Source organism: Dasypus novemcinctus, chromosome 24 (genome assembly GCF_030445035.2).
Source record: "Dasypus novemcinctus isolate mDasNov1 chromosome 24, mDasNov1.1.hap2, whole genome shotgun sequence".
In the NCBI taxonomy this organism is placed as follows: Eukaryota; Metazoa; Chordata; class Mammalia; order Cingulata; family Dasypodidae; genus Dasypus; species Dasypus novemcinctus.
In genome coordinates this window covers 67,449,143-67,476,291 of record NC_080696.1, presented here as the reverse complement: position 1 = coordinate 67,476,291, position 27,149 = coordinate 67,449,143, and the positions used below count along the sequence as shown (strand labels likewise).

The 27,149-nt window shown below is 58.6% G+C and overlaps 1 protein-coding gene across 2 annotated transcripts in view; it reads right to left on the bottom strand.

Moving 5' to 3' along the window:
• MYT1 (myelin transcription factor 1) overlaps positions 1–27,149 on the bottom strand; it is a 91,529-nt gene that overhangs the window by 44,221 nt on the left and 20,159 nt on the right. For both annotated transcript variants that reach the window (XM_004464920.3, XM_004464922.3), the window contains exons 3-14: positions 21,512–21,566; positions 20,737–20,767; positions 16,964–17,026; positions 16,479–16,699; positions 14,752–15,555; positions 12,542–12,676; positions 9,091–9,181; positions 7,938–8,051; positions 5,778–5,992; positions 4,270–4,394; positions 3,710–3,985; positions 590–744 (exon numbers count right to left, since the gene is read on the bottom strand). In XM_004464920.3, coding sequence (XP_004464977.1) covers positions 590–744; positions 3,710–3,985; positions 4,270–4,394; positions 5,778–5,992; positions 7,938–8,051; positions 9,091–9,181; positions 12,542–12,676; positions 14,752–15,555; positions 16,479–16,699; positions 16,964–17,026; positions 20,737–20,767; positions 21,512–21,566 — 2,285 coding nt within the window. The remainder of the gene's footprint in view (positions 1–589; positions 745–3,709; positions 3,986–4,269; positions 4,395–5,777; positions 5,993–7,937; positions 8,052–9,090; positions 9,182–12,541; positions 12,677–14,751; positions 15,556–16,478; positions 16,700–16,963; positions 17,027–20,736; positions 20,768–21,511; positions 21,567–27,149) is intronic.

The window sequence follows — 27,149 nt, the reverse complement described above, 5'->3', positions numbered from 1 at the left end:
GGATGATGTTGGGCTTGGGATGAGGTCAGGATGAGTGAGGTTGGGCTCAGGGATGAAGTTAGGACAAGGTCAGGCTTAGGGACAAGGTCAGGCTCAGGGACGACGTTGGGCTCAGGAACAAAGTCAATCTCAAGGACAAGGTCAGTCTCAGAGACAAGGTCGGACTCAGAGACAAGGTTGGGCTCAGAATGAGGTCAGGCACAAGTCCAGGTGAGGCTCAGGGACAAGGTCAAAATGAGGTTGGGATTGGGGACAAGTCTGGGCACAGCCCCTGGTCACCGAGGAACTCTCCACAGCCTCCACCCTGGTCCTGCTGTATGGCTGGGCTGGAGCTTTGTCTTGCACATAATCACTTCCAGTGCATGCTGTCAGAATTTAGTGCAGGGAAGAGGTGCTGAGGAACCTCTTTCACCTGCCACCTGCTGCCCAGCTCAGGAGGGCTGGAGGGTGGTCAGAGTCCCAGGGCCTGGGTGAGTGGAAAGCCCCAGTGGAGCAGATCTGATAGGTGCAGGTTGAGATAAGGGTGTACTCCTTTCTACATTGTAGAAGCTGCTCCAAGAAGTCCTATTGGCTGAGGAGGGCAACTTACGTAAGCAGCTCCTTCTTTATGTCCTTGGAGAGAAACTTCAGCTTGAAGTTGGTTAGGGTGACTTCCCCAGGATACTTCCGCTCCTCAAAATTCTCTTCCGACACTTCCTGGTCATCTGCTTCAGAAGAAGCAAAAGAATGGGCTGCTGGCTCTGACTGCAAAAAACCAGCAGGGACATGTTTTAACTGGCTGGCGGGGAGGTGGTAACCCGGTGGGGCCAAGGCAGAGGAAACCTCAGGACCATCTCCAAAGAGGCATCTTCTGGAGTGTCCCATTTTCTTGACCATGTAGGAGGGCTGACTCCCCCAAAAACACAGGAGACAAGGCCTCCACAGTGCTGGGACACCCATTCCCACCCTACCAGCCAGAGGCTGCATTCCTGGCCTACTGCCTGGACAGAGAAGGTGGCCAGCCCAGAAATGAGAAAGCCTAGGGCTGGCCCTGTCAGCCTGGGGTGCACTTCTAAACAAGGCAAACGCAGCTTCCTCTGAGCCAAGCTCGGGACTCTGTGGACACCGCGCACTACAAAAATGTTCCTTAAAACACCGTGAAGATGAGGCTCAACTCCTCATGGCACAACAAGAGGAATAATATAAAAACCATGAATTATGATGAAAACAATGATAGGACCTGCAATTCCCTGGCCCAGCTTCCACCGTCCAGAGCAGCACTCTGACCACAGCTGCTCTTGGGAAGAGCTGTGAGCTCAATGCCAGGTGTGCAGCCTTGGACTCAGTGCTGCCATCAGGGTTCAAGCTTTAGTTAGAGTCAGCAGGAAATAAAAGTCAACATCAAGCATAAGGACAGTGAGGCTGCTGCATGTGGGGTTAAAATCATGGTTCAGAGGTTCAGATATCTGCACTGTTGGGCAAGTTGCTCAAGTCTTCAGCGCCAGGCTCTACATCTTTCATCTGAGATAACAGCACCCCTCACAGGCTTAATTAGGGATGAAATGAGGAAACACCTATCAAGCCTCCTATATGCACAATGAAGGGTGCCAGCCACATGGTTTGTGCCATGGATGGGCTGTTACTGCTACTATCACTGAACAGGTGCTTAGCCCGGGAAGGTGAACCAACCAGCCTGAGCAAGTTGGACAGGGATAAACGGGAGCTCCCCATTAGAGGGAGCAGCATCCTGGGCTGGGAAGTGTCCAGAGTGCTCTGGAGCCATGAGAAGGGGCAGGGGCAGGGGAGGGAGGCTGAGGAGCAAGGAAAGGGGCCCCAGTCAGGGTGGGCAGGTGGGAAGAAGCTACAGGCAGAGCCAGAGTTCAGTCTGGGTCCCGGGTCGTGGCAGAGGGGCCAGGAAAGCTGAGCCAGGAGGCATTTCTGAGGAGGGCCTAGCAGGACCACGGGGCAGAACAGGGGGTGGGGGCAAGGAAAGGCTTGAGGGAACCACAAGCTTCTGCTGGAGACCCGAGCCACCAGCAGTGCCTCTGCCTGGGGTGGCCAGAGGGTCCAAACTTGGGGGCTGGCCAATGACTTCAGGACCACTGAGCCATGACCTAGAGCCTAGTTGCCTGGGGTTGCCCCACAGATGAAAGTCTCGTCCTGGGAAGGGGAGGAGGAGGGCAACACCAGCCCCAGGGAACCTCCAGCAGGTGGGTAGAGGACAAGGAGCTGGGCAGGGAGGAGCTCAGGGAATGGTGCTTCAAAGCCGGGGTGACAGAGCATGAGAGAAAGGACAGAACAGTGTCACTGTCAGAGCCAGGAAGCCATCAGCTGCTGAGCTGTGGCGTTCACAGAGTGGGCCATTGCTGGGGACAGAGGCCACAGTCCTGAGGAGGGACAATGAGGGGGCTGAGGTCAGGTGCTGTCGGCACAGGTGGTCAGTGAGGACAGGAAGGACCAGAGCAGACTCAGGGAAGGTACAGGCCAGGGTGTGTGGCGCAGCCCTGGGAGCAGCACTTGGCCGTCGTGGAGAGGCCTCCTGGCAGGCACATGGTGCACAGGGAGCCACTCTGAGCATCCCCCAACCTCAAACAGGCCCAGGCTGAGGGACAGGGTGGCTCCAGCACAGCTCAGGCGGATGCAAGCCAGGGGCAGCCCTACCCCTCAGGGGCCACTCCCTCTCCTTTGCCAATGGCCCAGGTGGGCAGACTGGCCATGGGACCCAAGACAGGGCACCTAAATGCAGGCCACCTCCACCTACGTAGAATATGGTGCACAAGGTGGCACGAGATCAGAAAAGTGGCCACCGAGGGCCCCCCACGTGAGGGCAGGACCTGCAGCAGAGCCAGCGGCCTCTGCCCCATGGGCTGGCAATGACCAGCTGGTCTAGAGACATGGCTGTGTGGCTGGGCAACCCAGCTGCTCAGGGGCCACCCCGGCACCTGCACCTGCAGCCCCGCCCCCAGTCACACCCACTCCTGATGCAGCCACAGGGATCTGAGCATCCTGGGACCTGGGCTTGCCCAGCAGCTCGCACACCTCTCTTAGGAGGGCCCACAGCTCTGTGTGAAGGACAGAGTGCCCTGTGCTGCCCAGCCACAGACCAGCTCTGTCCAATCGAGCCGCTCTTCAAGAGGCCAGGCAGGCCTCTGGGCTCGGGGCCTGTGGCCAGCTGGGGTGCTGCCAAGCACCTACCTGTGCTAGCAGGTGCACCCTGCAGCATGGTGGGAGCCCACAGACCCGGGAAAGCTCAGTGCCTCCGGGGCACCACCTATGGCATCCAGGAGCCCTGTGCTTCCCCTCTGCCTAAGGCCCCAGACCCAGTGCCTTCTGGGTCTGAGACCATCTTTCCCTTGAACAGAGCAAGGTGCAGCACAGCCCCCAGGCTGAAAACTCGCAGGTGGGCGGGTGGGGGGAAGGAAAGTGTTCTGAATATGGACACGGGCAGGACCCACAGGAGGCTCTGTCGGAAGCTCATGGCAAGGAGGATTCCACCATTAGCCAGGCCTCAGGCACGGCAGGCCACCCGCCACCTCCAAGCGAGACCCCAAGCCCCATGGCCTCAGACCCTATCACCCCATGACACCATGACCTCACAGCCCCACGACCTGGTGACCCTACAACCCTGTGACACCACAACCCTGCCGCTCCACGGCTCCAGAACCCTACGACCCCGTGACACCATGACCTGGCGGCCCCGCGGCCCCGCGGTGCGCATGCCAGCACCCACCTCCTCGGGCTCCTCCTCGCGCTGGCGGCTGGGCTTGGTGTAGTCCAAGGGGCCGTCCCACTCATCCTGGCGGGAGGCCTGGCTGGACTGGGGGGAGGTAAGGGAGCTGCTGGTGGCACTGGTGCTGGCCAGGCGTTGGGGGCCCTCGGGCGACTTGAGGCTGGGGCTGCTGCTGCAGCTGCTGTTGCTGGGGAGCGCGCCGCTGCTGTCGCGCTTGCGGTGTTTGTGCATGCTCAAGTCCAGGGTTCCGTTCTCGTCCACCTCGATGTCCACAGACTGCAATGAAAAGATGAAATCGGCATATGTGCCTTCCAGTACGTTCTGAAGTATTAGGGGACACGTGGGGCTAGGGAGTATTAGGGGACACGTGGGGTTCGACATGCACTCGACCACGGGCCTCAGCAGGGGATACACAGGACTCGTGTGCTTGACCACAGGGCTCAGCGGAGGCGCGAGGGACTTGGCATTAGCACGGCCACTGGACACAGCAGGGAACACGTGGGGCAGAGTGTGGCCCCTTCTGGCCCCCTCAGAAGGGGCTCCTGCGGGGACAGACCCACCTTTCTGGGGGGCTCCTGCGGCTTGGTGCTGAGGTTCTCGGGCATCTCCCAGCAGCGTGTGGAGAGGTTCAAGATGGCAGTGGCCGCCATGTGTGCAGCCTCAGCGTCGTGCGCGTAGTCAAAGCCTGCGGGAGAGGCGGGGTCCTCTTCACAAAGGCACCGGGGGCTGGGACCAGGAAGAGGCCTTTGGGAGGGGTCTGGCTGGGAAGGGAACAAGCCCCAGGAGGTTCAGCTGGACCAGGAGGCAGCGCTGCAGGCGGCCAGGGCACTTGAGTGGGGAGGGCGCTGCAAGGAGCTAGAGCCCCGTGCACCCCCTCCCTCCCTGCCAGCCTGCTGGGTACTGAGGCAGTCACATTCTGGCCTGATCAAAATTTGGAGAAAAAGAGAAAACCACCCAGAGATGTTTCAGCAGCCATGATAGTGCCAACAAAAACATGTCTAACAGCAAATGCTTACTGGGAAATCAAAGACTCCTCCAGCAGGATGCAATGCCCTGAAATGGCTCATGTAAGGGCATTTATAACAACATCTCGAAGAGGGTTGCCATATTTAGACAGACTTTGACTTCCCAGTGATGGTCACTGCCTTTACAGCAACATTATTGCTTAAATATTGTAAAACATAAAAATGGCATGTTTTCTTGCTAGGGATCGTAGCCTGTCACTCACACATAGTGACCATTGCACAGGCATGTTCCAGAAGGTCTAAGTGTCTAAATTGCAGACACTAAGTCTGTGCTCTCCACGGGCATCGTGGCAGTATCTTCGTGTAAGTGGGTGTATGTGCACATGAACCCTAACAAACACGTTCCCAAAGGGAGGCGAGGGCATCGGTCGGGTATGTTTATTGTCAACGCGTAGGACATTCATCCTGCTCAGTAAGAGCTGCATTTGGCAGCCGATACCCGCAGGGCGGGCTTGCCGAGTTTGAGCTTGTGTAAGCTCAGGGATGCTTTCCATTTCATGTGCACTTCTGAGGCTAATGGACTTGCAGTCCACGAATTAGTGAAATAAGTGACAAGGAAAGCAGAAAGGATTGTCCGTGAAATTTTGTAGGAACGATTTTTGCCAGTACAATTACCCAGAAAACTTGTTGCTAACATCACAGACAACACATTGCATCCAGCAAGATGGTCCCAGGCAGGACAGCAGAGGGCTGTGTGGCCAGGGGAGGACGTGGTGCAGCTTGCCTGGCCTGCCGGTACTCAGGGTGGGGAGCCCCCAGCCCGTCTCAAGCAAGGGCTCCCTTTAGAGAGAAGCTGATTAAACCAACACGAGGTGAGGACAGCAGGAAAGAGGACGTCCGGCAGGGTGGGGGCCGGCAAGCTTGTGCTCCTGAGCCTCTGGGCTTCCACGCAGTGAGCACGACGCCTACCGGACACGGTCAGCCCCCATGTAGGGACTCACCAGCTCCTCTGGGGACCCCACAGGGGCTCAAGAGCCCCTCCTATACTGGCCCTCCCAGAAGCAACGCAGGAAGAGGAAGACGAATGGTTCTCCCCAACTTACATTTAAAGGCTTTGGGTGAGGTTTCGCTGGTCTGAATCTTTGGGGCAAGCATGCGTTTGCCAAAAACCTGAGCATCGAAACTCGCGTAGTCGAAGGTGACCTTGGAGAACTTTTCCAGCTCCTTGGCCAGGTTGGCCCTGGAGGTGGCGGGGGCCGCGCTGGGCCGGTAGCTCCCGTACGGAGGGGCCTCCAGCTGCTTCACGAAGCACATGGGCCTGGGCACGGGGACAGAGACAGAGCCCGTGACGACGACGCCAGGCCCACGCATTCTGCCCTCTGTAGGGACCCCACACAGCCCCGAGGACGGAGACGCAGGACAGGGGTCCAGAGCTCGTGGGAGCACAACTGACCGGCAGTGTGAGCCCTGGACAGAGTCCAGCGGCGGGAGAAGTCTCACCGTAGAACCCTCAGCAATTCCCAGCAAGGAGGAGCCAGGGTCTAGCAGAGGTGCTGGGCTCAGGGCAGGCCCACCTGCTCCACACTCTGCCCCTCTAACTCTCAGCCCGCCTCTGCCACCTGCTGGGGTTGGGGTGGACTCGAGGGGTCCCCTTTCTGGCCACTGCAAGCTAGTTTTTTAAACTTCATGCCGAGGCCCCTTCTGATGGGCTGGCCGGACCACGGCTCTGGCCTTCAGGGAAGCCAAAGCACTGGCCCCAGGACGTGGGACCAGATCGAGCCACCGTGGCTCGAGTCGACCTAGCCCAACCGAAGCCTGTGTCCAGGGTCACAGCAGCTAGAGCCAGGGAGGACAGCCCCTGGCCACGGGAGGGAAATGCCACAACTGCCTGCCAGCCTGGAGGGAGACTGAGTGGAAAACAGACTTTTCTCTTTTGAGGCCACAAAAGGTCCAAGTGTCAAGGGCGCAGCCTCTGCATTTGAAATCAGCCATGGCCCCGGGGCTGCGGGAAAAGCAAGGCCTGGCCCAGAGGGCCTCCTCCTCCCTCCCCACCCTGACTGAGGGGCATTTATCAGGGATCGATCAAGGCAGAGTAAGGATCAAATCAGCAACTGACGAGGCGTAGAAATGTGGGGAAAGCGCCAGCCTTCATCGCCCGGCGGAGAGGGGCCAGCGGGGCCTTGCAGGCGGCCCCCCATGTGGGTGGGGACGAGCAGAGCCCAGGCCCCTCCCTGCACCCACGAGGTCTCAGTCTGGAGACCCCTCGGCGGTGAAGGTGCAGCAGAGGCAGCAGGGAAGGAAGAGCCCCTGCGCCCTGCTCTCCCGGGGCAGGCCTGCAGCAAGGGGTCTGGAGACCATGCGAGGAGCTTGGGAGTGATTCCAGCTCTCGCCCTCCAGATGGGGACAGAGCCTACCCCGTGGCTGCCCGGCCTGAATGCCGGCTCCCCTGCTGAGAAGTGCAGCCCTGGAGAGTTTTCATGTCTGCACAGCAGGGCTGAGAGCGGCACCAGCAGGCCAGCACGAGCCAAGAGGCCAGGGGCTCAGCCCGGCTGGCATGCAGGAAGGCGCGGTGGCACACGGAGAGGACACGCAGGTGTCCGCTGGGAGTGCGCCCGGGTCAGAGGCCATGCACAGGGCAGGGCGGGGGCGCCACGCAGATGGTTCTGAGTGGCCTCTCAGAAGGACCCTTTATTGACAAGAGTCATGTCCTAGGCATGTGCGCCCACACGCACATACACAGACATACAGGCACCTATGCACACACACACTTGCCCACACACACACATACATGTAGAGACATGTGCGAACACATGCTTCCAGCTGTCTCAGAAGCTCAGAGGTCACAAAGGAGCAAGTGCTACCTGCACTGTCCCTCGGCCTTGGTCGGTCCACTGGGGTGAGGCGGGACAGGCAGGGGCCAGCAGCCCACAGCTGCCTGGACAGTGGTGGCCCTAGGTTAGTGGAGTCTGCGCTTTCCAGCAGGACCGCACATCTCCACGTGTGTCACGGCCGGTCTCAGGGACAGGTCAACACCTCAAGAGGAGCAGGCAGGGCAGTGCCGAGGCGGGGCAGCACGTGGTGGTTTGTGAAGAGGCCCAGACAGGCCGCTCCTGGGGCCCTCCCAGAAGTGCCCTCAGCTCCAGCCCTCGGAGGCCCCAGGGCAGCACTAGGCATTGATGTGTGTGCATGTGTGTGCACACACAGCAGGCTGGGAGGGAGGGAAGGCCCTGCAGGCTCCCCGAGGAGCGGTGGCTTCTGCTCACCTGAGGATCCGGTCTGAGTTGGAGCTATTCTTGGAAGGATCCCCCGTCTGTGGCTGTTGCTTCTCGTGAGATTTGGCTAGTTTTTCCGCAGCAGCAATGGGACACCCAGACAAACTAGAGAAAGACAAGGAGGAGCCTCTGCATTCACCCCAGGCCAGCCTTCCCCAGCGTGAGCAGTCAGATGCACGCACCCCAGGAACAAGAGGCCAGAGGCTGCGGGGAAGGGTGTGAGGGAACAGAAAAGACACCATCCCACTTAGCAGGACAGCTAACGTGCGCACAGAATCTTCCTTCTCGGCCTGCAGTAGGTGCTTAGAGAATGTGTCACCCCTCACAGGCTGTGTTCTCACACCCTCAATGTGGATGGAAGCTGCTCAGTTCCTGTTTGGGGAAATTCCAAGCCAATGACACAAAAAATGAAGCAACTTTCAGAGGCTTCACCGCTCTGCAGGGTCCGTCCACGTGGGCCTAGCCAGGCCCTCCCCAGGCTGAGCGGGGGCCATCGCTGCCCTCCCCTTCGGCTCACACTGCGCTGGGGGGGAGGTTAGCAGACTCAGGGCCACAGGCCCCACGAGGGCTCTGCATGACATCCGGAAGGTGTGAGGCCCCCAGGTGGGTGGTGAGACACGCCCTTCCATAAAGGCGCCCTTGTAGCCACTGAGGGAGAGGCTTCGCCTGTCAGGAGTAGGTCACCACGAGCTCCAGGAGCCAGGCCTGGCTCCGCCTGGAGCGGGGACAAGCGACTCTCCAGAACTTCACCTGGAAAGCAGTGGCCTCGAGGGCCGTGGCGGAGCCGAGGCGAGCCTGGCTGGGCAAGGCAGGGCTCGGCCAGCCGGGACCAAACCTCGCCTCAGGGCCAAGTCCTCGGGGCGGTCTCTGGTCCTGGAAGGCGGGCACACAGCACACAGCGAATGCCAGTGTGTGATCCAGAAGCTTCCACCTGGCCTCAGCACACCCACCTGAGCTGCCCCGTCTGTGTCCCCTAACTCGAAACTGACCTGAGGCGGTTCCCCTCGCCCCCGCCCCCTCTCGTCTCTCGGGGTCTCCAGCTCACAGGGCACAGGCAATAGCACCTCTGGGTGCTGCTCGGCCCCCATGCCCCCACATCCCACGCCATCCCCAGGGCAGGCGAGTGGGGCACCCGTCCAGCTACCTTCGGTGCGTGTTACGGTTGCTGTTCACGTGGCCCTGCCCCGTGCAGCCAGGCGTGGGGCACTTGAGCACATTTTCATGCATGGCCAAGACTGCAAAAGAAGGGGACGGGGCCATGGTGAGTGCAGGCAGAGCGGGCCGGGCAGCACAGCTGGAGCAGGAGCAGCTGGGCCCGGCCTGGGGGCAGCCCCAGCCCCAAGAGCCTCAGTCCCTCAAGGCTGCCCCCACCCACACCCCACCCTGTGTGACTCCTGACCCCCGACAGAGCCCAACTCAGCTTTAAAACTCCAGCTGTTCTGCATTTTGCACCTCTAAACTTAACTTTTTCCCAAATATTCCTTTCCCCTCTCCTCCCATCCCCTGGTAACCTCTAACCTGCCATCTATCTCTGCGAATTGCTGTTTCTAGACGTCTCTCAGAAGTGACATCATACAATTTTTGTCCTTATGTGGCTTGCTTATTTCAATGAGCATTATGTTGTCAAGTTTCTTCTGTTGCAGCATGTATTAGAACTTCATTCTTTCTTATGACCAAGTTATATTCCATTGTTTGTATGCCACATTTTGTCTAGACATTCAATTGTGGATGGATGCTTAGGTTGTTTCCCACCTTTTGGCTAATGTAAATAACGCTGCTACAAACATTAGTACAGGTATCTGTTCGAGATCCTGCTTTCACTTTCTTCGGGTGTATACCTAGGAGTGGAACTGCCAAGTCATTTGTTCATTCTATATTGACCTTTCTGAGGAATCACCATGGTGCTTTCCACAATGGTTATACCATTTTACATTCCCACCAACAACACACTAGAGTTTCAATTTCTCCACATTCTCACCAATAATTGTTATTTTCCCCTGATTTTTTTAATAGTCATATTAGCAGATATGAAGTGGTATCTCATTGTGGTTTTGATTTAATTTCCCTAATGGCTAATGATGTTGAGCATTTTTTCATATGCTTATTGGCCATTTGGATGTCTTTTTGAAGAAATATTGGTTCAAGTCCTTTGCCCATTTTTCAATTGGGTTGTTTGTCTTTTTATTGCAGAAGTTTTTTATATATTCTGGATATTAAAACCTTATCCAATATATAGTTTGCAACTATTTTCTCCCATTCTACAGGCTGTCTTTTCACTTTCTTGATAATTTACTTTGATACACAAAATCTTTTAAGAAGTTCTAAAGGAGTCGAATTTATCTATTGTTTCTTTTGTTTTTCATTCTTTTGGTATCATATCTAAGAATCCATTGTTGAATCCCAGTCATGAAGATTTGCCCCCATGTTATCTTCTGAGAGTTTTAGAGTTTTAGCTTTTTATGTAGGTTGTTGATCCATTTTTAGTTTATTTTTCTATACGGCATAATGTGGATATCCAGTTGTCCCTCTTCTTAAAGAGACCATTTTTTCCCATTGCATGTACTCAGCACTCTTGTAAGAAAATCAGTTGGCCATAGTAGAGGATCTATTTCTGGACTTTTGATTCTGTTTCATTGTCTATTGGTCTATCTTTATGCCAGTACCTTACTGTTTTGATTACTATAGCTTGGTAGTACAACTAGAAATTGGGAAGTGTGATTCCTCCAACCCTGTTTATCTTTGTCAATATTGCTTTGGCTATTTGGAACCCCTTGCCATTCCATATGAATTTGAGGATAAGTTTTACCATTTCTGCAAAAAAGGCTGCTGGAATTTTGATATGGAGTGCCTTGAATCTTTGGGTAAAACTGACATCTTAATAATATTAACTCTTCCAATCCATGAACATGAGATATCTTGCCATTTATGTAGGTCTTTAATTTCTTTTAGCAGGATTTTATAGTTTCTAGTGCACAAGTCTTTTATATCCTTGGCTAAATTTATTTCTAGATAACTTATTCTTTTAAATGCTATTGTAAATGAAATTGTTTTCCTAATTTCCTCTTTGGGTTATTCATTGCTAATGTATAGGAACACAATTTATTTCTTTATTTTTTATTTCTCCCCACCTCCCCCTCTTGCTGTCTGCTCTCTGTGTCCATTTGCTGTGCAGTCTTCTGTGTCTGCTTGTCTTTTCTTTAGGCAGCACTGGGAACCAATCCTGAGATCTTCTGGAGTGAGAGAGAGGTTCTCAATCCTTTGCTCCACCTCAGCTCCCTGGTCTGCTGCACCTCTAATTGTCTTTCCTCTGTGTCTCTTTTTGTTGCTTCATCTTACTGCGCCAGCTCTCCACTCAGGCCAGCACTCCTGTGTGGGCCAGTTTGCCTTCACCAGGAGGCCCCAGGAATCAAACCCTGGACCTCCCATAAGATAGACGGAAGGACAATTGCTCAAGCCACATCCACTTCCCCACAATTGATTTTTGTGTATGATCTTGTACACTGCCACTTTGCTGAACTCATTTATTAGCTCAAATGGTTTCTTGTGGATTCCTTTGGGTTTTCTATATATAAAACCACATTATCTGCAAATAGAAATAGTTTTACTTCTTACTATTCAATTTGGATGCCTTTACTTTTTCTTGCCTAATTGCTCTGGCTGGCACTTCTAGTACAATGTTAAGTAGCAGTGGTGAAAGTAGACATCTTTGTCTTGTTCCTGATAGTTAGGGCAAAGTTTTCAATCTTTCACCATTGAGTTTGATGTTAGCTATGTTATTTTCTTAAAGACCTTTTAGCATGTTGAGAAAATTTCCTAGTTTTCTGGGCGTTTTTAATCAAGAATGGGTGCTGGGTTTCATGAAATGCCTTTTCTGCATCTATTGAGATAATCATGTGGGGTTTTCCCCTCTTTTCTATTTATGTGGTATATCACATTCTTTTTTTTTCCTTCAGGAGGCACTGGGAACCAAACCCAGGCTCTCCCGTGTGGGAGGCAGGCACTCAACTGCTTGAGCCACCATCTGCTCCCTGCTCATTTGTTTCTTTTTGCTCATTGTCTGTTCGTTGTTGGCTTGCTGTCCTCCCTGTTGTTTTTGCTTGTTGTTTGCTCATTGTTTATCTTCTTTAGGAGGCACCAGGAACTGAACATAAGACCTACCATGTGGGAGGTAGGTGCTCAACTGCTTGAGCCCCATCTGATTGTCAAGTGTATTACATTCTTACCTTAATTTTCACAACTACTGCTTCTGACCTAAAAGTGGAGACAAGTGTCCTTCTCCTCTGAGGCTTTCACGGCTGGAGTTAGCTGCTGCGCTGTCCTTTTCCTCTCCTTCTGCCCTCTCCCCATCCCCCGCAGTCCCCTCTACACCCATTTCCCCTAACTCTGGTCATTCTGGTGTCCGTGACAGTCTCCGTGGCTGTGGCCCAAGCATCTCAAGGTGACAGCTGGGCCTGGGGTGGGTTCCCAGGCCGCAGCTCTCAAGGTGGGGCTTAGCTGTTGGGGTAGCGAAAGGCGGGCAGGGCCAGGGAGTCCACTCCTCCCTGAGGACGCTGCCCAAGCACCACAGTCTGGGCGTGGTTGGGGTGGCCACTCACTCTCCGGGGGGATCCTGTCTTTGTGGGGGCAGCCCGACAGGCTGCGGTGGTGTGGGTACAGGCCGGTCACGTGCCCGGTGCCATCACAGCCTGGCGTTGGACATTTGATCTCGCGCTTTTCAGCTCTGGAAGGGTCTGAAATGCACAGGAAGCATCGGTTGGTGGCAGGCAAGGCAGCTGGGGGTAGGTGACAAGCAGAGGGGGTGGGTGGCATCCAGAGAAAAGAATGATCCACCGCCCGGGAATCCAGGGCAGGGGGGTTCCCTCAAGAGCCTGGTCCATGCCAGCTGCCCTGGAAATAGGAAGCCCAGCACTGCCCGGCCTATGCCAGCCACACAGCAGGACACACAGTGCTTTGAAAGAACCTCGGGTGGTGGCTGCACCTTCCTGTTTCCTCCCTGCGGCTGGCACCACGTGGAACCTGCCAACTTTGGGGAGCAGACCCAGCCGGCAAGAGCCCCTCACAGTGGCCTCTGCATGGACCGAGGCACGTGACGCCGCTGCCCACCTGTCCTTGTGATTTTTCCGAAACAAGGAGGACAAAGAGGGTAAGTGGCTTTCCCTCGGCTGCATGACTCACAGTGACTGGGCAGAGACTCAAACCCAAATATCAGTTCTTGAGCCCATCTACTGCCTCCTGACCCAGGGGAGGGTGCTGTCAAGTGTGGGGACCAGGAGGGGATGTTGGCCAGGACGCAAGACGCTCCCGGGGCATGGCCACCACCTCGGGCTCCTCCAGGCAGACTTCTCCCCCTTGGAGGGTGCCAGGGTCATCAGGCCAAGCTCAGACCTGCCACCACCCAGGAAGGCCAGGCAGGAGCGGCTCTGGGCACTCTAGGGTCATCCCTCCACCCTGCATGTGCGCCCCAGCATCCGTCTCTGGAAACCAGCATCCTATGAGCATGGCCCCCTCGCCCTGACCCAGCCCTGCCCAGCTCCCAGCTCAGCCCCTACTTCACCCTGGACCCCTGCCCTCAGAGTCTACCCCTGAAGGCAGGACACCCTGCGCCTGCATTCTCCAAGTCTTTCCCACTGCCCTGAGTCCCTCATGTGTCGATTCCTGGGGGTCTCTGTCTGTACTCCCCAACAGGGTCCACCAGCGTCTACCCCGATCTGGGCCAGCTGCCCCATGACTGGCACTCCGCCCGGGGCCTCAGTGCCCACCCCAGGTCTGCGTCACCATCCAGCAGAACCTCCTCCATCTCTGTGTCTCCTGAGTCCGTGCGGCCCAACAGCTACACCCCAAGTCTGTCTCACCCAAAGCCCTGACCCCTCAATACCAATCATCTGAGCCTCTCTTATCCTGCACGACTGTTCCTAGAAAACCTGTCCTGACACTCTGCCTCCAGCTAGTGGTCCCCCTGAGCTCTGTCCAGCTTAAGCCTGGCTAAGTGGCCCCCTGGGGCCCGAGCCCCCCACGTCTTCATTTCCTGTTGCAGCATCGACTTGGTACCCAGGGGCAGCGGACAGCCTTGGTTCTCTGTCAGCTCCTTCCCTGCTCTCCCGCTGCTGCTTCCGCCCAAGAGAGGTCAGCTCTGACCAGAGCTGGGAGGGGAGATGCTGTGGCTGGACCAGCTCCCCGGTCCCTGGCAAAGAGGCTCCAGGTGCAGGCAGGGCCCTTGGCACCAGGCTGAGGGGGCTAGCAGGGCCGAGCCCCGGACACCTGTCCTTAGTGGATCCTGAGCCCTTGTCCCCAGCCCTCAGGTCAAGCAGACACTTGAGATGGGCAGACCGGGCAGAGCCGGCCTGGTCTCAGGAGTCCTTCTGCCTCCAGCCCCTTCCCCGCAGCCCACCTGACCATCCTCGCCTCGGCACGGGCCACTCCGTGAGGCTGGGGGCGTCTCTCCTTCACCCTGCACGGCTGAGGCAGAGGCGGGGCCAGCAGCAAGACACCCACGCCCCCTGGGGCCCGCCTGGCCAGGCTGCCTCCTGGAGAGGGCAGGGATGCCCCAGCCCTGCTGTGCAAACCGGAAGGCAGGTGCACATCCAGGTGCGGCCGGTGTCAGCCCAAGCCTCTGCCGGCACGGCTCCCCGCTCCTACCCCCTCCAGCGGGCTCCTCGCACTAGGGCCCAGCTCACCTCCCGTCCAGGTGCCGGTGAGGAACGGCCCCTGCACCTGCCATCCGCTCAGGTGCTGGCCTCCCGCCCGCCCACCTGGAGGCCTGGGGGCGTGTCCTCCGCCCGCCCCGGCTCCCCACACCCTGCCCTACCTTTGCTGTAGTAGCTCCTCCGCGAGGCGTCCAGGGCCCTCGCCGTCCCGTCGCCCGGGCCCTGCTGGCCCTGCTGGCCCTGCCCGCCCGGCTCGCGGGCCGCGCACACCTGCCGCGCCTTCAGGGCGATGGCCTGCTCCAGGAGGCCCAGGTTGCCACGAGTCATCACGTCGTCCATCTCAGACACGTCCGTGGCGGCCGACTGCGGGGAGTGTGCACCGTCGTCCTTGTCGTCGTCAGAACGCACCTCCACGACGACGGGGTGCTCGGGCTTGGGGCTGGGGGGCTCTGGGTGCTCAGGGGCCTTGTGGGCGGAGGCACGGGGGGCGTCCTCGCACATCACTTCGGGGGTGGCGTCCTCGTCCTCGTCCTCGTCCTCGTCCTCGTCCTCGTCGTCCTCTTCTCCCTCCTCCTCTTCGTCCTCCTCCTCCTCCTCGGGGTCCTCGCTGCCCCCCTGCTGGCCGCACTGGCCCCAGGCACTGCCCTCCAGGGCTTCGGGGCGCAGCTCCTGGGGCCGCCCGGTGGTGACCTCGACGACCTCCTCAGCATCTTCCGGCTGGACGAAGACGTCTCTCTCGTCCTCGTCACTGGTGGCCCCGTCCGCGGCCCCCTCCTGAGCCAGGGCTGCGGTGCTGGTGCCCGCCTGGCCCGCGTCCGCCCCTGGCAGGCTGTCGTCCGCGATCTGGCCCAGGTTCAAGAGAGACGAGGCGATGATTTTCTGATAGCTGCTGTAGCTGCCCTTGGAGGAGCCGGCGGGACTGCTCGCAGGGCTGGCTCCACAGCGCGGCTTCGCGGGGCCCCTCCCTGCGCAAAGCAGAACGCAGTGTGGGCGCAGGCAGAGCCTGCTGGCGTTTCCTTCAGCCCCACCGCCTGAACCCGGGAGGCGGGGGACTTCCTCCAGGAGGGGTGACCACGGGGAAAGCTTTAAAGCCGAGGACGGCATTGATATTTTTGGTAAACGAACGTGTATTTGCTCACTTAGGTAAAACTCCATTTTACAAAATCGAGATACTCCCCCAAGCAAAGTGCATATCTTATTTTTAAAACTCATTTCATAACTTCAGCAACAATAACTAGGATTACTGGGCTCAGGTCAGTGGGATTGATCGACAAGGACCCCCGGCCACGACCCTAATGTGCTGCCCCAAAGGGCCAGGTGCCCACTTCCGCCACAGCCAATGTCCAGGTGGGGGGCAGGGGGCACCCTCACTGATGGGCTTCCAAAGCAAAATAAAAATCCATCATAGCCCCTTCAAGTCCGCCCAATGACAGAGGCCAGGGGCGAGTGGCCACCTTCGCACAAGACAGACCGAGGACTGGGGCCTGTGTGGCAGTCCCAGTGGGCCCCACAGGAAGGGGTCAAGCAGGGACCTCAGCTCCTCCCAGGTGCCCCCACATGTCACCTGCCAAACCACGGGCCAAGCAGGTCCTCCCAAGCCCAGGCGGCTCAGGGAGACCAGGCAGCGGGATCTCCAGCCCACGCAGGCACACACAGGCACACCCCCGGCACACACACCACGCCACACCCCCTTCGCGCCCGCGGACCCCGAGCAGCCCCTCTCCCAGGAAGCCGGGCACATGCCGGACAAGACCGGCCTTGTTCTCAGGAAGGCCTTTCTCTGCGGCCCTTTCACTCGCCCAGACGCAAGCCCCCTCCCCGGCCTGCAGGCTGCGAGCCCCCAGGCGCACCAAGCGCCCTTTATTCCGGGAGAAAGACGACAAAGCACCTTCAGCTGGGCCTGGGCGGTGGGCCTCCTCCTCCGGAGTTCCTTCCGATTCACCCGAAACAGAGGCGTCCTTCAGCTCGGCCTCCTCGCTGCCGTCGCTGTCCACGCCGTAGCCCTCGTCCAGGGCCAGCCGCAGGGGCTGGGACTTCCTCTTGGACGCCAGGTGCTCCGCCTCGGCGCCCTCCAGCTTCCTCTTCTTGGCCAGCGGGCAGCTCTGCAGACTGGAGGACGGGCTGCGTGAGACCCGGACGCCTGTGCCCCCCGCGTCCCCCTCACGGCCGCCCCTTCCCAGGGGTGCTTTTTCACTGCATCTCAGCGTCTCTCGAGAAACCACACGCTCTAGCGCCCTGGGCCAGCCACACCTGCAGTTAGGGGTTGCTGCCCCCACAGCGGGCGCTCCCACGAGCACAGGGCTGCACTTGTGGGCGCCATCGGGGGCTTCAGAGGGCCAGGCCCCGTGCCGAGACCCCCTTCCAGAGCCTTACCTTCGGTGCCGGGAGTACTTCCCCCGCACGTGTCCGGAGCCGGTGCACCCTGGTGTGGGGCAGCTGCGGGGGAGGAGGAGACGTCAGCACGGGGGCCCCCCAAGCCATCGCCCTCGGGGGCAGAGCACCCGCACCACTCCTCTCAGAGGGGCTGCGAGCAGTTCGCTAAAATTAATGAAATAACTAACCCACTTAAATAAATAAATGGCTCATTACAGTTTTGCGCATGTTTAGTTACAGATACCAGCAAGACCCCTACAGCTGGGCACCTGCCGATCGACCCCTCCGTTTCCAGGGTCCCCCCCGGCAGGCACTTCCCACGGCAGTCGCGGCCCCAAGTCCAGGGCGTAACAGCTGAGGGTCCCCGGGGTCACCCAGGCGGAAGAGCTCAGGGTACGCGCCTCAGGGGCTGCCCCAAGGCCCCCAGCTGGGGGTGGGAAGGCCCGCTTCAAAGCCACACCCGGGCGAGAGGGAAGAGAGTCCAGAAGGGGGGCAGGCAGGCGCGCCCGTTTTATGGAGGATTTTCCTTTTCGCACGGAGAGGAGCTGCTGTGGGCTGGCCTTATCCTAATCACTGCGCCCTGTTGTCTCCAGTTTTGAGACTTTTCACAAAAAGCTCCTTGTCATTGGGACTGGAGCCGAGGCCCCAATTAGTCGATGAATCCCTGAGTTAATCAGGCAATTAGGTGGCAGCCTCCAGGGTGGCCCCCACAAGGCTCGGTGCTGGCAGCCCTCCAGGGTCGTGCGTCCACGGAGCGCCCCACCGGGCTCGGCTGGGGTCAGGGCCACAGGGCGAGGGGCACGGGCACGGCCCTCACGAGCCTCCTGCCCTGGCGGGGGCAGAGGGCAGGCACGGCCGGTCCAGGCGCTGGTCCCCACTTGGCGCCTCGCACCACCCCAGGTGGTGACAGCTCGGTGTGGGCACGGCCGGCAAGGCCTGTTCTTGTGAGAAACTGGACTGGAGTCGGCGCCTCGGGAGGACAGAGGTTTGGCCAGCGTCTGTCTGCAGCAGGAAGCCGAGGCAGGAGAGGAGCCGGCCCAGCCCCCGGCCCTGAGGGGCAGGTGCGCCGGTCGTCCCTCCCAGAACTGGCATCCACGCTCTGTCCACGTTCCATTCCGATGCCCTCGGTGGGCTCAGTCACTGCCGACAGCAGAAGGTGCCGCCCGCCACCTCCCTCAGCTCGTGCTGAGCCTCTGAGGACGCCTTGCAGCAGGGGAGGGTGCCCCCAGGCTCTCCGAGTGCACATGCAGTGCACAGCGAAACCCACCGTGGGCTCAGGACCTGCCACTGCCTGACGGCTGCCCTGCCGACACCCCCGGCCACCGCCTGGAGAACAGGAGTCTCCCTGGGGCCGGGCGGAGGGCCGGGCATGCGCAGGTCTGGGGACACGGGTCTCTAGTGCCTCTTCCCGAAGTAAATCCTCTGTGCACGGTTGCCACACAGGCGCGTCTTCCTTCAAGGCATTTCACAAATTGGTGTTTACCTTACAGCTCATGTCCAAGGCCCCTGCAGGCCCCTCCCCACTGTTCCACCAGTGCCAGGAGCCAGGGGCCGGACAAGCACAGCCTGCACAGAACGTGCCGCCATGCCCACACGGCCCACCACAAGCCACGGCCACGCTGCGTGCCGCTTGGCTGCCAGCAGACACGTGAGCACACACAGCGGCCCTCCCCTTAGCTGACCCTGGACACAGCGTTGTACCATTGGGCCTGAAGCATCGATTTTCCACGGGATGTTGCTTCAACACTGGACGGCACCACGTTCATCCCAAATTCCTCCATTTAAAAGCCTCGGGGCCTCACGAGTTCCAGGTAAGCTGGTGAAGGTGGACGCAATCCAGATGCTCACGTAGAAGTGGCTGCAGCCTCCCGGGGACACCCTCAGCCCGAGGCTCGCTGTCCTGTCACTCGGCGCTCACGGGGAAGCAGCCCAGTCCTCCCGCAGCTTCTGAACCAACAAGCCTGCCCAGAGGTGCCCTCTCCTGCATTTTAACCCAGGAAACCCGGGCCGAACCAGCAGGCTGGCCTTCCTGACTTGCGCCACTGCGCCACCCATCATCCACGTTACCTGCTGTTTCCAAGGCCCAGAACCTCCCTGCACAGTGCCCCGCTCCCCCAGTGTCCCCAAGATGTCCCCGAGGCAGACACCACATGTGGTCCTCTGTGCTTGCCGGCTGCCACAAGCATTGCTCGGTGTCGTCATCACCTGCCCTTCCACAGGGACGACGCACCGTGCCAGCCCCTGCCTCGGGAAGTTGTGCTCCGGGGAGCCCTGGGAACCGAGGGCCAGAAACCGGAGCCCAGCTGGGTCTGAGCAAGCAGTCAGATGTGATTTTCTGGACAACTTCAAGCCCTCCAAGCCTCGATTATCCCCCCACCAACAGGGAGCCTCGGGCACCAGGCCCGGAGCATGGGTGCCATCAGGCCACTCGCCCCGGCCCTCAGCTTCCGCGTTGCAGCCTCGAGTGCTGGAGAGGACCCTGGCCTCCTGCCCCTTGGAGAGGACCCTGGCCTCCTGCCCTTGGAGAGGACACTGGCCTCCTGCCCTTGGAGAGGCCCCTGGCCTCCTGCCCCTTCTCTGCTTGGGGCTTGCTGGGGGACCCTGTGGCCCTCTGCCTCTGGGCTTCATGTGCCCAGATGGCAAAAGCCATCGTTCAGCTACTATCCGGTGAGCGGGGACAGGTGGCTCCTACCCCAGATTTGATCAGTCTGATGAGAATCTTTCCTCCTAAAGGACGGGCAGAGACCATCAAGCCTGCCAGGTTATGGGCAAAAGTGTGCTCTGGGGCCAGGTCGAGGGAGCAGCAAAGAGCAGCCCATCAGCCAGGCTGCACCTGCTTCCCACGTGGATGTCTGGAAGCGCAGAGGAATCTCTACCGAGGTGCAACTGTCACCCACCCAGCACCAGGACGTGGCCCGGCTGCAGGGCAGCACGGCGAGCTGCCCCTGGGAGGGCAGGTCAGCCCTGGAGGCGAGGCCCTGGTCGGTTGCTAGGTCTGGCCTTGCAGGGAACCGGTGAAAGCTGGACGGGGTGCCCAGACCAGCCCTCCACAAGCGTCACCTCCCGTCCTTCCCTGTGCTTCAGCCCAAGTGCCTGTCACCACCTCGGCAGGGGAGGGGGCATGTGGGGGCAGCAGTCTTCACCCACTGCTGGGCACACGCACACCCACGCTTGGCCTGAGCAGGAGCACCCAGGCAAGACCCGCGGTGAGAGCCAGCAGGCGTGGGTAGGCGCGCCACGGCCCCCAGGAGCTGGTCTCCAGGTGGCAGACCTTCCGCCACTGTGAGGCCGGGACTCTGCTGGGGTCTGGAAGCGTCAGGCCACGCTCAGGCGCAAGCATCAGGCCGTGCTCGGGCGCTGGGTCATGGCTCGCGGCTCCGTCCCAGCCCAGAGGAAGCTGCAGGTGGAACGAGCCTGCGCCCTCCCTGCTGGCTGCTGGGCACACTTGCAGCCCTTGCTGACCATTTCAGGGTCGAGGAGAGGCTCGGGCCCTGCTGGTGACTAGGTGTGAGCAGGTCGGTGTCCTGTCCTGGGCTTGGGACACTCACATGATGGGGCCAGGGCAGAGACCAGACTAGGGATAAAAAGAACTGGGCATAGCCAAGGAGGAACGCCTCCGTCGGGAAGGAGGCTGGCGGGAGGGTTTGTGTCCATCCTAGAGCATCCCACCCAGGGTTGGGGATGGTGGGGACATCATCGGGTTGAGGAAGCAGCCCACAGTGTTTGCCACAGGGCGCCGGGTGAATCCCACGCTAATGAGAACACGTCCTTACCTGAGGTCTGCACCTGTGGTCTCCGGGGGTGCTGGTAGAAGAGGGACAGAGAAAAGCACAGGTGGGAGTTAGGGCAGAGAAGCCACGGGGCTCCCAGCACCCAACCAGGCCAAGCCCGGAGACTAGCTTTGCCGGAAGACACCTGCACATGGCTGCTTCTCCCAGGCCCCTGCCTCCTGGGAATTCCCTCCAAGGGCTCACGGAGCACCTGCCCCTGCGCTCAAGGCTCTCTGCCCCTGGAGCCAAGGGTGCATCTCCTCTCATTGCAGGGAAAGTCTGCTTGGCAAGGAACATGACCCGCCCGGTAAACCTGGACAGAGGAGAGAGGCACGGGCCCGCGGCTGGGCCCACCGTCCCAGGTGACCGGCGAGGGCCACGGGTGGACTGCCGCGCAGTCTGAGGGGGAGTCGCCTGGAGGCGCTTGGAACCCGGCGCACACCGAGACCACATGGCGTGGGAGCATGTGTGTGCCCTCCGCCGACTGGCCGCGGCTGGGGGCTTGCTCCCGCAGAGCAGGTTGCAGCATGTCCAGAGCACACGGCACCCCCATCCCACGCCCCAGGTCCATCCCAACACCTCCAAACCCCAGTCAGCAGCCAAGGACGGAAGGGGCTGGACAGGCGTCAGGCCCCCAAGACTCCCGTGAAAGCAGGTGCCGCGCTTGGAGGATAGGCATGTGGGGAGCTCGAGCCTTTGCTGAGGGGAAGCAGCCTTTACAACTTGCAAGGGGCAGTGGCCGGGGCCTGGGCGGCCCATCCCGACGGGCAGGACTCACCTCGGGCAGCCTTGGACCGTGTGCGAGCTCGCTTGTCTTCATTCTCTAAGCTCATCTGCAAGAAGTAAACAGCTTTGATGTCAAGGGGAAGATCAGCCCCCAGCTCCTGAAACACATAGGGCCCAGCTGGGGCCAGCAGGTGCCGAGGACGCTGTCCGCCTGCAGTTCTGACAGTGAAGGCACAGGAGCTGTGGTCCCAGCAGGACAAGGAACATCAGGAAGGCCAGGGCCAGGGCTGGGGCAGGGCAGGGAGGAGGCGCCACTGGGCATCCAGAAGAGCCGGGGCCTCAGTTTCCAGCCCACACCTCCCAGCTCTCGGCCCCTGGCCCCCCACGAAAGCTGCCCCCTACTCTTCCCCATTGCCACTGCCTGGGAGCCCACACACTGCGAGCCCCTCGAGGCCCGAGGCAGAGCAGGGCCAGCCCCCAGACCCACCTAACTACCCGCACCCACCAGGGCCTTCCTGGTAGGAACACACAGCGCCAGGTCCCAGAAAGCGCCTTTGAGCAGCAGCGAGGGCACCTTGGGTGTTTAAAACATCCTGCTGCAGACCGAGTCCAGCAAGAGGTGGCCTCAGCTCAGGGACCGAGCCCCTGTCCACACCTGCCCCAAGAGGGAGGAGTGTCCAGCTTGTGTTGCTGGACGTGGAGGTGCACGAAACAGCAGTAGAGGAGCCTGGAGGGCTGCACCATCCACGAGGAACGACCACACCTCGCGGGTGATTCTGACAGTTCCAGTGGCCACATTAGAAAGGTTAAAAAAAAATAGCAATTGAAATTAATTTTAATATCAAATTTTATTTAACCCAATATATCCAAAATGTTGTCATTTCAACACATGATCAATATAAAAAATATTAACGGTGTATTTTGCATTCTTGCTTTGTACTAACACTTAGAAATCCAGCATGCACCTTGTGCTCACATCTCAACTCAGACCAGCCACATGTGGCCCGTGACCCAAGTCGGGTGGTGGCTCCAGGGCCAGGCAGGCCAGGCCTCCCAGCCCTCACACCAGACCCCACACCTCTGGCCGCCCCGCCTGAGCCCAGACAGCGCAGGCGCTGTGCCTCGACAAGCTCCTGTGAAGGAGGGACTCGGCCCCAGACACGTGCCGGGCGCCCGGAGGGGCAACAAGGGGTCGTCGCCGCAGCACCTTCGTCTGGCAGCCCCCGTGACAAACCGGGGCAGGCAGGGCCCCAGCGCACGAGGCCCCAGTGTGCTCAGCTTGGGAGACACTTTTCCAGGGGAGGGGCCAGGCCGGGGTGTCCAGGCTTGGGGAGTGGGGCTGGGGTGTGCACGCAGGGGCGAGGGCACTGGCCAGCTTCAGCCCTGTCCCTGCGAGCTGGCACCCCCAGGGCACCCACCCCCAGGGCACAGCAGGAGGGGGTGGATGGACTGCAGGACCAGGCAGGCAGGCCCTGGCTCAAGTGGTGCTTCAGTCCCTGAGAGCACAAGGCAGGTCTCCAAGGTGCCAGCAGGAAGAAGGAATTGCCCAAATCAGGAAGATGGAATTCACCACGTGCACCCCGCGGCCGCAGCACTAACACACGATTGGTGTGATTTGTTAAAGGAGAAAAATCAAAACCTGGCATAATTTATGCATCCTGTCAACTAGGGGCCATGGAGCGAGTGCTCAGAGCCCTGCGTTCATTACCACCTTCCAATAAATAGTGCAGAAGACTATTACCACAATTCCTATTTTTAAAGCAGAGGTTCCCTACGGACCAATGGCTCACATAGAAAGTGAAGAGAGGAGCAGGTGTCAAAGGGGCTTCATTACATTCAGGCGCCTTCGAATGTGCTGCGCTGAGCCAGGGAGCTGGCTGGCGCCTTCTTAGGCAAGCCATACCACGGAGCTAATTGCCAGGCACTTGTGCTCAGCTGAAATGCAATCTACAGCTCTTTTTTTTTGTCAGTTTTCCCAAGGAAACTGGCAAGCAATCTGCTAGGTTAAAGCGAGCCTTGGCAATTTGGATTTCCTGTAGATAAATTATTCAAAAAGCAGAGAATAAGGAGGTTGCAGAGACGTGCAGTGGTGCTGCCTGCAGACTGTGTGTCCGGCTGCAGCATTTATCTTGCCAACCACATTTCTATCTGCAACTTACCTGGATCAAATGGTCAAGCAGCACAAAGTTCTCTTCATGCATGTAGCTTTGACTTTAAAAGGGGGCACCTGGACTGCAGAGGAAATATCAGGCTCTTAAATATTAGAATGAGTTTGTGAAGAGCTGGGTGACATGGATTCCAATGAGGAAGCAGGGACTTTGATTTCTGAGCTGTTTGAAACCATCAGTGGTGGGCTGCAGAGCAGGTGGGAGGCAGAGCTGTAAAAAAAACTACCGCCAGCCATTTTAGGTCATTTCCGTCTTGGATGAACTCAGCACTTCAAAGATGGGTTCTCTGCTGTCCTCTTGACTCCAAAATTGGCAGGCCCCGCATAGTAGATGGAAAGTTTCTGCCTGTGGCAGATCCAGGCTAGAGCCCACCAGCACCCAACATCCAATGCCAACACCTGGCTGGCACCCAGCTCCTGGCATCCAACACCCTGCACCTAACACCTGGAATCAGCACCAAGCACCAGTATCCAGCACCCAGCACCTAATGCCTGGTATCCAGCACCCAGTATCCAGCATCCAGTATCCAGCACAAAGCACCAGCATCCAGCACCCAGTATCCAGCACCCAGCAGCCAGCTCCTGGCATCAGACACCCTGCACCTAACACCAGGCATCCAGCACCCGGCACCAAGCACCCAGCACCCAACATCTGGCACCCAGCACCCAGCATCCAGCACCTGGCATCCAGCATCCAGTATCTGGCACCCAGTACCAGCACCCAGCACCCAGTACTTAATACCTGGTATCCAGCACCCAGCATCTGGCACCCAGCTCCTAATATCTGGCATGTAGCACCTAACATCAAGCACCCACATCCAGCACCCTGTACCTAACACCTGTCACCCAGCACCCAGCATCTGGCACCCAACATCCAGCATCCAGCACCCAGCACCTACCACCTGGCATCCGGCACCCAGCAACTGTCATCCAACACACTGCACTTAACACCCAGCACCTAGCACCTGGCACCAGCATCCAACATCCAGCACCTGGCATCAAGAACCTGCACCTAATACCCACCACCCAGCATCCAGCACCCAACATCCAGTAACCAGCTCCCAGCACCTAACACATGGCATCCAGCACCCTGCACCTGGCACCGGCACCCAGCACACAGCACCAGATCACGATACTCATGGGGTTTATGGCAACTCCAGGGGCCCTAAAGGGAAGCTCGTTGATGCAAAGGCAATGAGTCACTTCCCAAAATTTCATAGATTTATTTTTCCAAAAACCTTTACTTGAACCCAGCACACACCAAGCAGGTCCCTGTTTTTATATAATCCAGGATCGAGGCCTCCAGCCTGCAGGGTGAAAAGGCCCCTTTGTCACAGCCAAGCCAAGGGCAGGGCAGCCACTTCCCGCTCCGCTGTGGGACCCGACACTCTCAGCCAAGCGGGACATTTGAACTTCCTGTTTCTTTCATATCAACTTGATTCTGCCGCTCAGACCATGCTCCACGCCTCCCTATGCCCTGTAAACCGTTTCTTCGCTTGCAATAGTATTTCAAGAGGAAAACATGAAAACTGCAGGAAGGTCACTTGCAAATGCCAATACACTGTTTTGCTGCACCATTCCAGAGAGAATTGTCTCTTCATCCATCATCTAACTTGCCTCGGCCACTGGGAGGTGCTGGCCCTGCAGCCCGAGATGTGCTCCTGCCCCGGGCTGGGGACCCCGGCTTGGCACCGGCTCCTCCATGAGCCCTGTGGAGACCAGTGTGGACCCGGGGAGGCTGGGGAGGCTTCAGCTGATCGGACTGAAGCTTCCTGGTGATGGAAGTGGAGAAAAGTGCAGCTGAGAGGACCTAATGGGGAAACGGGGTGCGGGGATCCAGGATACTCTGAGCTTTGTCCTCTTGTGGCCAGTGGGATGCAAACCCCAGAGTGGGGAGAGGCTGGCATGCCCAGCCTGGAGCCACCCACACTGGGATTTCTTGTCGGAGGAGCAATGAACGTTCCTTACTTATTTTTATTTGGATTCTGTTACTTGTAGCTGAAAGCCTCCCAGAGTCAAGTGCATGGTGTAAGCCTAAGTCAAGGATTTTAAGGAAGCGAGAGATGGGTGTGAATGAGGTAGGATGGATGGCTTCCTGGAGGACAACCTTGAGCGGAGCTGAGAGGACACTCAGGTGGGTCACCAAGGTGGGGGCGGGCAGGGGTGCACACAGGTGGCAGGGGCTTCTAAGGCTCGGGGGCCTGGATGGGGCGACGACCTGAAGATGTTTCAGGAAGACATTCCCAGATGGGAGCGTCCAGACCCGGGGAGCTGGGAGCACCCTCAGGCGGCTGTGCCTTCCCTCCAGGCCCCTCAGCCACCTCTCTTTCGCCTTCCTCTGCTTGTCTCCTTCCTGGCCCTTGCCTGGATCTGGGCCAGCCAGATCATTGTTCCCTCTCCTGCATTAAGAGGACAGGGCACTACGTTCCCCGGGAAAACACGGACGTGCTCAGTACACACGATTTACGAACCGCCAGAAGGACGGACAGATGAATGGATGTCTCTGAAATCCTGGAATACAGCGAGGAGTGATCAGAGGGGGCTGAGCAGGTCCTGGAGCATGGGAGCCAGGGGCAGGGGTCTGGGCCTCCTGAGACCTCGGAGGGCACCCCCCAGTCCTGGGCGGGAGGAGGAGGCAGGTTAAGGTTTTACTTCATTTAAAATGTGTGTTCCAACAGCCACGAAGCTTAGAAAGCCCTGGAAGCCGCCAGCGCCCAGTGTCCCTGTGGAGGCTTGAGCTTCTGGAATGACTCTTTTCCTCTGAGTAGACCTAGAAGAAGAGGGACCACTGCCTGACTCCCAGGAAGCACAGGCAGCCCCTGCCCAGGAGGAAGAACCCAGGGAAGACATGGGAGGCGAGAAGGGAAGAGGAGTACTGGCATTTGGCAGGAACCATGGCTTGGGTACTTTCCTTGCCCCCCAACACTCCAGTGGGATGCCGCACTCCCCCCTCCCAGGCTGCAGCCGCACGGCCATCACTGCCCTCCGAGCAGGCTCCTACTGAAGGATGTAGACGTTCTCCTGCCTCCTTTCTAAGCACCCTAAAGTACTCCAGCACCCCAGTTCCTCGCAGTGAGCCTCTGGCCCCTCCTCTGGGAGATGGCCACTGTATGCCTGAACTTCTCACATCCACCCATTGTGCAACCTACTGACAGCTGAATAAACCAGCGGCTGTCACCTGCCTCTCCCTGGGCTGTAGAAAGGACACCACCATGCGATGTTACTAAACTCACATCTCAGGAGACTCTCCTGACATCCTTCGACATGGGACCATGGCTCACTCCAACCCCAAGGTCACAAATCACAGCTCTACAATAGAAGTCCTAATGAAAAAGCCATGTCTGCTTCCATCTGTTAAAAACTCCAGCGTAAGTGGAATTTCTACCCACCCAGGGTTTTGCAGCAATGTTGAATGAGTTCGGCCAGAAAAGCCGTACCTCCCCCTTAAGCAGGAGCATCTGCCCTGTCGTCCTTGACAGAGGCTTCACTCGGGGTGGGGGGACAGGAAGGTAGGCTGGCAGGA